At 41.1% G+C, this 10,329-nt stretch overlaps 1 protein-coding gene across 2 annotated transcripts; it reads left to right on the forward strand.

Moving 5' to 3' along the window:
• Nucleotides 1-157: 157 nt before the first annotated feature.
• On the forward strand, nucleotides 158-10,212 carry cenpt (centromere protein T). 2 transcript variants are annotated; one of them, XM_078163378.1, is made up of 13 exons: nucleotides 158-480; nucleotides 1,357-1,477; nucleotides 1,553-1,697; nucleotides 1,784-1,877; nucleotides 2,062-2,198; nucleotides 2,367-2,424; nucleotides 2,545-2,681; nucleotides 3,578-4,642; nucleotides 5,690-5,989; nucleotides 6,367-6,466; nucleotides 6,657-6,827; nucleotides 6,953-7,057; nucleotides 9,464-10,212. In XM_078163378.1, the coding sequence occupies exons 1-13, from the start codon at nucleotides 395-397 to the stop codon at nucleotides 9,588-9,590; spliced, it is 2,646 nt and encodes an 881-aa protein (XP_078019504.1). In that variant the 5' UTR covers nucleotides 158-394; the 3' UTR covers nucleotides 9,591-10,212. The 2 variants fall into 2 exon arrangements, with proteins under 2 accessions (XP_078019504.1, XP_078019505.1); XM_078163379.1 differs by having other exon boundaries at nucleotides 6,660-6,827.
• The last annotated feature ends 117 nt before the right edge of the window (nucleotides 10,213-10,329 follow it).

A 10,329-nucleotide genomic window follows, 5' to 3' on the forward strand; every position in this document is an offset into this window, starting at 1 on the left:
TTTCTATATTCTTTACAAAACGTTGGACTCCGTGTTCTCCAGAGAGTCTATCAGTTGGTGGCGATACCGCTGTGGTTGGTAGGAAACTGCTGTTTAGCTGAAGTAGACGAAGAAGAAAACCGTCTTCTCGCGAGACTTCAATTAAAAATAACGCGGGACAGTGTGAGGAATGAATCCGTTGAAAGCACAGAGACATTAGTCAACACAGGGTAAATATGTTGAACTAGATAAAAATTGTGATAAATGACACTGTCCTCGGCTCAGCTCCGTTTGTTGGACTCAACTAACCGTTATCACGGTTAACGCTACTGTGTTTCGTTCGCGAAATTTAGCTAAACGTTAGCTTTTAGCTAACCTCAGCTAACCAGCTGACTGTCTCAACTCGGCTTGGTAAATGGATCCCACGGAGGACTTGTCTGCTCGGGTCCTGCTGACAAATATTCTCAGCACCGAGACACCCAGGACTCCCATCACCCGCAGGTACTTCAACAGCACTTCACTAAGTTGTTCTGTGAAAGAATTAGTCAAATTGTTTCAACCGTCAAATAACTAAAACTAGCTAATGTAATGCTAATATTTATCATAGCCCTGGCTGAGGAAGCTTGAAGTTGGTAGCTTGTGCTGCTAGGCTTATATTTAATGGGGTAAAACTATGGAAACTAATATTTTACTGCACTTAAATTATTTAGGGGCCTATGAAAGTTTAGTGAATATCTGTGAACATGAGCTACTGTCTCTTAAAGCCAGAAACCAGAGCACCAAATCTTAAACTTGTGATGTCATCAAGTATAAACTCTGGAGCTGCTTCATAGACAATGAATGGAGACTGATTTTGTGAACCCACAGAAAGTTTGTTTTCTTTGTTCTCAGCTCTGAAACAGAAAACGTACCCATATACTCAGAACATTCCTGTGGCTCCCCTCAGTGTCATCTGTAACATCTTTTCCAATTCCTTGTCTATGGAGCAGCTCCAGAAATTATGCTTGACGACATCACAAATTTGACTTTTACTCTAGTTTTTGGATTTGGAAGAGAACTGTTCATGTTACTAATATTTTTTGATTGTCTTTGACCATAGGAATAACATGTATGAACTTTTACAATCGGTGTAGTTCCCCTGTAATTTTACACCTGACACAGGAGGTGTCAGGTGTAAAATTGCTTGCTCTCACATTGTTAGAAGTGAGTCTCAATGACTTTGTATTGATCTTATAATTAGTTCAATACCAGATGCAAAGCCATTGAGACCAATTCTAACAATATGCCACAAAAATTCTTGATTTTATGTTGTTAGCAATGAATCTCACTCTGACTTTAATCTAGTGTTGAACTAATTATGAGCTGTTTTGTCTCAAGTGCCTCCAAAACACAGAGAAGCAGCACGACCAGAAGCAGCAACAGACTGAGCAAAAAAGATGCTGGTGCCCAAACCCCACAGGACATTCTTAGACGCAGCCTGAGACATAAATTACGAGAGGTGAGGAAGGCGAGCAGATGTAATGCTGATAATGGACCTGCTGTCTTAAAGTTGACCTATTTACCTTCTTTCCAGAGTATAACCAGGCAATCCCTGCCTGCTCCTAAAAGGAGGACTACCTCAGTCGTGCTCAGAAAAATAAACACACCAGCCACAACCTCAGTGCTGTTTGATGATGCAGACACACCAAGGCACATACTTGGGAACATCCTGCGGACAGGTATGTGCATGGGCCTGTCTTTATTTGCACATAATGCTGCGGCTGTTTGTTTTTCTTTTACCCATATCATTTGTCGTGTGATTCAGAGCCTGCAAAGTCTCCTGTGGTTCATGAGATAGCTGCATCAGAGGAGCCCGAGCCATCATCAGACGACTCCAACACTACAAGGAAGCGTCCTAGGTGAGTTGTGCGTGTAACAGTATTTTAAATAACTGCTCTGATGTCAGGTGTGGGGAATCAGCTTTTTATACCATTGCTGGGCCATAGCAACATCCTCCCTGCCTCGGAGTCTCTTCAGCAATATTAACTGTTTGTTTGTGTGTTTAATTATGTTGTGTTGTATGTTGTGTTGCTTGACTTTCAGTATTGAGCTGTCAGGGTTGGACTTGCCTGATCTAACTATTGGCAATGTAGTGAGTACCGCAAAGGGACTGAGCAGGAAGAGACCACGTCGGAGCCTTAATGTGACAGCTTTTGAAGAACGTCTTAAAGATGGAGTAGGTGAGGTTAAAGCCACTGCTGATAGGCTTCAGTGTTTCGATGGGATTTTATAAGATTGTTTATTGTAAGTTGAAACATGTACATTAGGTTGTAGTGTTCTCAGTGTACTTCTGCTACAAGTGAATGTACACACATATAAGCTGGATCAGTGAATGCTTGTGCTTACAGATGTTGAGGAGGAAAATGAAGAATCAACAGATGACCATTCGTCACTGTCTTTGTCAAGGTAAAAAAAGAAAGTGTTCTGTAGTTTTTTTTTTTTTTTTACATGTAAATAGTTTGCTTGCTGTTTACAATGTTAATGAGCTAATTGATAGCTATGTTGTCTGTTCAATCTGTTTTGCAGTTCCACTTCTCTGAGTCTAAAAACACCCTTTGTGGACGTTCGGACTGAGAAGAAGGGCTTGCAGAGAAGAGTTTCTAACCGTCGAAAAATCACAGTAGAAGAATTTGGAGCTGCTGTGAATAAACGGGAGATGGGGGGTGATTATAATGATCAAAACAATGTCCTTTTTTCCATGTATGATCATGTGTTTAACAAGTAAATGAGAGCGCTGATTAGTGTTTGGTATTGTTTAAAACCTTACGATACCAGTAACCTTATAGTGAGTACGTCATTTGATACTTCTTTTCCTTCTTCATTTGATACCCATCATGTGAAGGGAAGCATTCAACAGATGCCAAGATGTACAGTAAAGCTGTACTTGGACTGTTTTGGTGGCATCTTGGCATGTTGAACTGCCAGTTCTGTCAAATACACCACATTTGACCTCACCACAACACGGACGTGGTTGCAGCTGCTGCCATAGTATAGTCACATTCATTTGAAGAATGCTTGCAGTGATTGGCTGCTAGCAAAACCATACAAAAAGTCATTTTTTTCTCGACCTGGGTACAAAAAGGATTGAATGCAGGTATCGTTTGACTGGAGAAGTTTCAATACTACTTGGTTACCCAGCCTAGCACTGGTTATTCATTTAAGTTGTTTGTTTTTAATTAACCTTTTAGACTGTAAAGTGTCAAAAAGAAAGAAAAATGTCCCTTAGTACTACCCAAGCTTTTTTTTAAACTTATCGCTGAGACTGATCAGCAGCTGTAATGTTCGTGTTTCTACTTAAGAATATGTAAGAAAAGCTATCTGACACTTAAAGTTGCCTCCCTCTGGTGTATTCTGATCTCTTATGGAGCATCTTTAAATGTATATTTTAAACTCCAGCTCAGCTACATTAGCAAACAGGTGAAAGGAAGCAGATATATAACTTTTTGAAAGGCAGGAGCAAATAGTGTAGTATGTATGAAAATAATAGTGAGTTATCTGTGACTGCTGTCCTCGGTGTTGTTGCTGATGCTTTTGTTGTCTCTCCCTTCCTGTCATTTAGGAGTGAGCAGTTTTATGCAGGTGGAACGTGGCCTCAGTGAGACCGCCCACTCTGAGGGCTTCACATTGGGCCTGAGCAAACTCAGTGAACCTGACATCACGACCGATATCCTCCACTGCAACACGGCTCTCTATGCCCAGCCTGATGCCATGACCTCCAGCTTTTCCATTGTCGCAACTCAGGACAAACTGACGGTGATGGCGTCTCAGCTTCAGAGGCAGATGGAGCAGGAGGAGCACATGGAGGTGGAGCAGAGCGAGCCGGGTAAAGAGAAGTCGATGTATGCATTTCCAACTGAAGAGGGGGCTGAACCTCAGAGTGAAGAACGTTTTACGGATACAGATGCAGCAGAATCTCAAAAGGAGGGAGAGAAAAGTACAGCTGAGCACCGTGCGAATGAAAGGGATGTTAGAGGTGAGTCTGAGGAAGAGGAGGATGGGGTAGAAGCTCAAACAGAGGAGGAAGATGCAGCTGATGCTCACACTGAAGATGATGCTACAGCCAGGTCTCAGTCTGATGAAGCTGAGGCTGCAGCAGAGCCTCAAACAGAAGAAGAGGAAGATGCAGCTGACTCTCAAACTGAAGGAGAGCAAGGTGGAGTTGACTCCCAGCCTGAAGAGGATGTTGCCACCATGTCTCAGTCTGAGGAAGAGGAGGTTGCAGCAGACTCCCACACTGAAGAGGAAGAAGGTGCAGTTGACTCCCAAACTGAAGAAGAGGAAGGAGGTGCAGTTGACTCCCAAACTGAAGAAGAGGAAGGAGGAGCAGTTGACTCTCAGACTGAAGAAGAGGAGGAAGGTGCTGTCGATAATCAGTCTGAGCAGGACATTGCAGAAAATCAAAGTGATCAAGAGGATCCTGCAGCTACGTCTCAGTCTGAGGAAGAGGGTGATTTGGCTGATTCTCAACCTGAGGATGAACACGATGGGGAACTGGAGGAGGAAGATGGTGAGCAGCCACCAGAACAGCTGGAACACATCAGTCGAAGGGCTCAACGCTCTGAGGGTGGACTCATTGTGTCCGTCACAGAGGCAGAGGAAGATTTGGCAGATGCCACAGAGACAGGTAAGGACAAAACATATCATATCTCTCACTGTAACTCACAAGAATTGTTATTATTTATAAATCTGTTAATAAGAGAGAAGCAGCAGAGCCTCAAATTTTAAAGTAAAATGTTTGGCATTGTGGTTTGAATTATTAAATTAAATTATCTGGATTGACTCTTTGATTAATTCATTAATCATTTAACTACCAGTATGGATAACACTGTTTTATCCATTAGTCGTTAACTATTAAATGCCAGCTCGTTTGATAATCGATTAATGGGTTTGAGTGATTAAAAAAAAAAAAAAAACGAGTCAAAATTGTCTGATTCCAACTTCTTTAATATGAATATTTTCTGGTTTCTTTTCTCCTCCATGACAGTAAACTGAATATCTTTGAGCTGTGGACAAAACAAGACATTTGAGGATGTTATCTTGAGCTGTGGGAAACACTTATCAATATTTTTCACTGTTATGTGACATTTTATAGACCAAACAACAAGTAGAATATTGGAGACAGTAATTGATAGATTAATCGACAATGAAAATAATCATTAGTTGCAGCCCTAACACTGAATATACGTCATTTATTGTGCTTGTTGTGTGTTGAAGTGAAACAAAGACATAAACTAAGAGCTGGGCTGTATGGAGGGAAAATATTTCTAGTTGTTCTTGCATTTCTGATCTTCATCACATTTGTTGAGGTTTAGAATATGCCTGGTTGATAATAAATATGTTGGACTACTTGAAAATAACAAGTTCAATCAATTCAATTTAATTTTATTCACAGAAAACAGAGAGAAAAAACACAATTAACTTGAGAATATGAGCCCAGACATGAAGCAAATTGTATTTTTTAGTGTGTGTATGAACATGTCTAGATTAAAGAAAAAGTGCATGTACTATACAGTAACATCTATAATCTACAGAACTCAAATGCTAACCAAATGCTAACTACTAAATGGTTAATGCTAATATAGAAATATTTCTCTATTTCCCAGCTTTAAAAAAACTGAGATGTCAAGATATTCTTAAGTTCTAATTTGTAAGTGTTGATGTTCACATTCAGGATGGTCCGATGGCAAGTCCAAAGCACACAGCAGCCTGGGAATAGGAGGCCATGAGGGCGATCAGCTTCATATTGAGGTCCCTGACTTGTCTGAGTCCTCAAACCCGAGACAGACCGACGCTTCCCACACGGAGGCCGAGCCCGACGCTGATAAAGAGGACTCCTTTAAACTTCCAGAGGTGACACCAGATACTGAAGACAGTGGGCACCTGAGTGACGATTCACCTGAAGAAGCTGCTGCACAGGATCCTGCTGAACAGGAGGAAGAGGAGTGGGAGGATGAAGATGATGAGAATGGTGGTCAGTGTATTTTTGTGTGTGTGTGTGTGTGTGTGTGTGTGTGTGTGTTAAAAAAAAATGTGGCAATAGCCCCTTTTGCACAGGACTAGTATTACCAGGGGACCTCATGTGATTTAGAAATTCCCTCCTTCCCAGTTCTGTGTTTCGTGTGTGCAGGGAAAAAAAAAATAAAAAATAAAAAAAATATATATATATATCACAACCTTTGTATTTGGGGAAACATGCAGTGGACAAATCAATAACATGGCAGATTGAAACAGGATTAAGATCATGGATGACCTCTGCAATTATTACAAGTCACATGGGCTCCCCAGGCAATACTGGTCCTGTGTGAATAGAGCTTAAAAGTAAAATGTGCTGTTTTCTAAAATCTTCAGAGCTCCCCAGCAAGACTCCAGCATTTGTCAAACAGAAGAGGAACTTTCTCCAGGCTGATCCTCAGGCCTCACCCTCTGTGTTAAAGAATATTCAAGCCAGGTAAGTTGCACTCTGTGCTACACTCAAACATCTTGTCCTTTTTACAGAGACACTGGCACGTGTTTTACACTATGATAATACATATTAAGATGGACCCAGGCTGATAAAACATATCCGATGTTAAATTTAACAAATTTAAATGTCATTAAGTTATATTACTGATACGTTCTTTTAATATCTGTTCTACCAGCAGCAGCACAGGTGACGCTTCTCCTGCACCTAAGCCAAAGCAGGTGAGACAGAGGAGGAGAGGGCCGGCTAAAAAGGAGGCAGGCCTTCCAAAGACCTACCTAATGGCCGTGTTCAAGCACTTTGCCAAAACGAAGGTGTCAGCAGATGTGTACCCTGTCCTACAAGACATGTAAGGAGCTATATCTGTACAGATTTTGAGTGTTTTTTTGTTTGCACTGCAATATGGTGAGGACATCTTGGATTTGTGTCTGTACTGTGTACACATGCTTCATTGTAAGTCACCGTTTTTAACAGAATGGATAAATACTTCAGCCGGCTGGCTGAGGACTTGGAGACGTATGCTGTTCATGCAAAAAGAAAAACAATAGAGGCTGAAGATGCTGAGCTGCTGTTGAAAAGGTAGGTGAGCTGTGTGCTTCATTCAGTGTGCAGACAGTCATTAACGACTTTTTGTTTTTGATGTGACAACAAACTACAAAGATAAAACAGAGTCAGAGTGCTTTACAAATGAAGTGTGTGTTACAATGATAAAATTACTGTTAATTTAAATGGAGTCTGGTGGCTCTGGTGATAGCTAGTTTGGTGCTGTTTCTAGTTTGAGATACAGATACATTTGCTGAAACTGTCACTATATTCGGAAAGAAGTGCATAAGACAGACTGTGGGAAAAAAAAAAAGATATCCGTCCTCCCCATGTGCTGCCTCTAATCGCATTCACTAGAATCAGACCGCTGTGCACGCAAAACAACCAATCAGAGCCGAGAAGTCTCTAACGCAGCTATCACTGATCAATCCCAGCTGGCGGACTTAGGTCAAACTGTCAAACTAGGCATCAGTTATGAATCAAGATTCTGTTCCTGCATGGCCTATTTCTCGTCTCAGATGTTATCAGAAACATATTTTAGTGTACTGTTTAGCTGTAAAATGAGAAAGTTGGTACGGCTGGTGGGCGGTGCTTGGCTTCCCCTTTAACTGTATCCAACATGGCAGCCAGGTCACAGACTTTCTTATTTTACAGCTGAACAGTACACTAACATATGTCACTGAAAACATTTGAGGCGAGAAATAGACAGTGCAGTAACAGAATCTCGATTCGATCAGCACTGCCTAGTTTGACAGTTTGACAAAGTTCATCAGCAGTGACTGACATGATTGACAGCGGCCTCAGAGACTCCTTGGCTCTGCTTGGTTTTCATTCACATGCAGTAAGGCCATTAGAAGTGCTACGAGGCAATAGAGTAGGCAGCGGTATATGATTCTTTTCACAGACTATCTGTCTCATTTGGTGCTGTGTGAATATAGAAAGTTTCAGATATGAAATAAATGTTTTTATTAAAGTTACCAACTACAGCTTTAAACAAAAATGCCCTTACCCTTTAACAAAAAGTTCTATCTCTGTACGGATCCTTTCCATAATGATGTCAGACACTTAAAACAACAATCTGAGCCATGGGAAAATAGGGTCTAGGTTGAAAAATACCACAGTTACCCTATAACTGTGTGACTTCTGCATGTAACATTTTAAAATAAAATGCCATAACATTGCCATTTCGGTGTAGAACACTTTCAGTCACACATTCTTTTCTTCATAGCGGACTCTCAGTTCCAACTTGTCCTTTAATTAATCAATACTGCAATCCTCCAACTTTCATTAAGGGGTTTATTTGGCCACTTGGGGGCAGTTCAAGAAGCTATAAACAACAGTGACATATTACCATCTTATGGAGTCTTTGAGGCAAATGTGTACACACCATTATCTGACCCACTGTTGTTACAGAATGTTTATTAGAGCAGCTTTAACAAAATAAAATGCCCTGTAAACACCTTTAAAACCACAAGTGCAGCAATCACATATGGTCCCAGTTACATGCTTGTTAAATTCTTAACACAAACCTGAGACATCAAACAAATAAACTCACAGGAATGATAGTGACATCTGTAATGCTGACAAACATGAAATACTGTAGCAGAGCAGGTAAAAACACTGTCACACTAGGATCATACTGACCTCTAGATGGCATGCACAAGCTCCATGTTAAAGGCGCTGTATGTAAGAATGCGGCCAAAACGGTTACTGCGCTCAAATTCAAAATACTGCAGCGAGTCGTGTCAGCCCCCCCTCCCCTACAGATTCAAAGTTGCTGGACAGCAGCATGCTGGAGACTGATTTGTTTGCCCACGGGCAGCTGCCGTGGCAGGGCCGTGTCGCCGCATCCTTGATCTTCGGTTTTCCAGCGGACCGTTCGAGCAAGTCCGGCTTCTCTGCTGCTAACGCTGCTGCCGGGATACAGCTGAGGAGGAGCCGGCTGCTAATGCTATGTACTGGGACACTGCTAATGCTGCTTGCCGTGCTGCTGTAGTTCAGTCGTAACTGTAACTGATGCTGAGACTCTACTGACTGCGTGACCGGTAGACGGCGGTGGGTGGTGCAACAGGCCAAAACACAAATTCAAAACATAAACATGATTTGCAGACTGCAAAAAATTTTTTTAGATGTAAATATTCTGGCTGTACTTTTGTTGTCGGTGAGATCAGTATGTTAAATGAACATTATTCCTTAGTCTCTGTGACATATTAGGAGGATTTTACGACTATTTGCTTTAGATTTCTTACATATAGTTCCATGTTAAGTCTGAGGCAATGAACAGGTGTCTGTGACATGAGCTTTCAGCATCAGTGACACTAATTCTGAAATATCGCTCTAATAGTATCATCTGTAAGAGCAGCAGTGTACATAAACAATGCCTGACACTTTACACTTGTTTTCTTACATCTGACCTCACTGCTGTGTTTTTGCTCTCTGCAGGCAGGGCTACGTGAACGACAGGGTACCAGTGGAAGTGCTCATTGAAAAATATCTTCGCATGGACCAGCGCAAACTCCTCATCCCCATAGCAACCAGCGGGAATGTTGTCATCCCTAAAAAGAGATGAATGTTTTATTTACAGCTTCATTTTGTCGCTACATATTTTACCTACACTGCGTTTGATTTGGATGAGTGATGTCAGAATATAAATGTTTCTGTAAATGTGTAAATAGTTGTTACTATTATCTTTATTACTGTACTGTGTGGGGTCGAGTGTGAGTATATATCTGTAAATAATAAAGCACTGGTTGGTTGACAACAGTGCTTTATTATCAGTTCAATGGTGTTCATTATGTCTTAAGTTTCTGATAATGACTTTAGTTGTTCTCTTATATCAGACCTGTCAGGATGTTACATACCTTGACATGCTTCGGCGGAAACTTCCGCCTTCCTCAGAAGTGTCACTTGGTGGTGGTTGTGATGCGTGAAGCTGATCTGATCCCTAATATCGGCTGATTGACAGATCAGCTGATAAAGACGCATCACAACCACCTTCTGAGGAAGGCAGAAGTTTCCGCTGAAACATGTCAAGGTATCTAACATCCTGACATGTCTGAGATAAAAGAACAACTAAAGTCATTAGTGCTTTATTATCATTTAAGATTACATAAGTATGCGTGTACGTCAACTTTCTTCATTTATCCTGTTGTGCATGAAGTGTGCAGGTGTCTAAAATAAACAGATGTTGAAATAAAGTTCTCTGTTTCATATTTCATTGATAAATTGACTGTTGTTATCTGTAGTATTCCTCCTGCTGGTTGGTTTTGTTGACGTGAAGAAATAAGTTGAAACTTATATCTGTATGA

The sequence above is a fragment of the Epinephelus lanceolatus genome, chromosome 21 (genome assembly GCF_041903045.1).
Source record: "Epinephelus lanceolatus isolate andai-2023 chromosome 21, ASM4190304v1, whole genome shotgun sequence".
NCBI lineage: Eukaryota > Metazoa > Chordata > Actinopteri > Perciformes > Serranidae > Epinephelus > Epinephelus lanceolatus.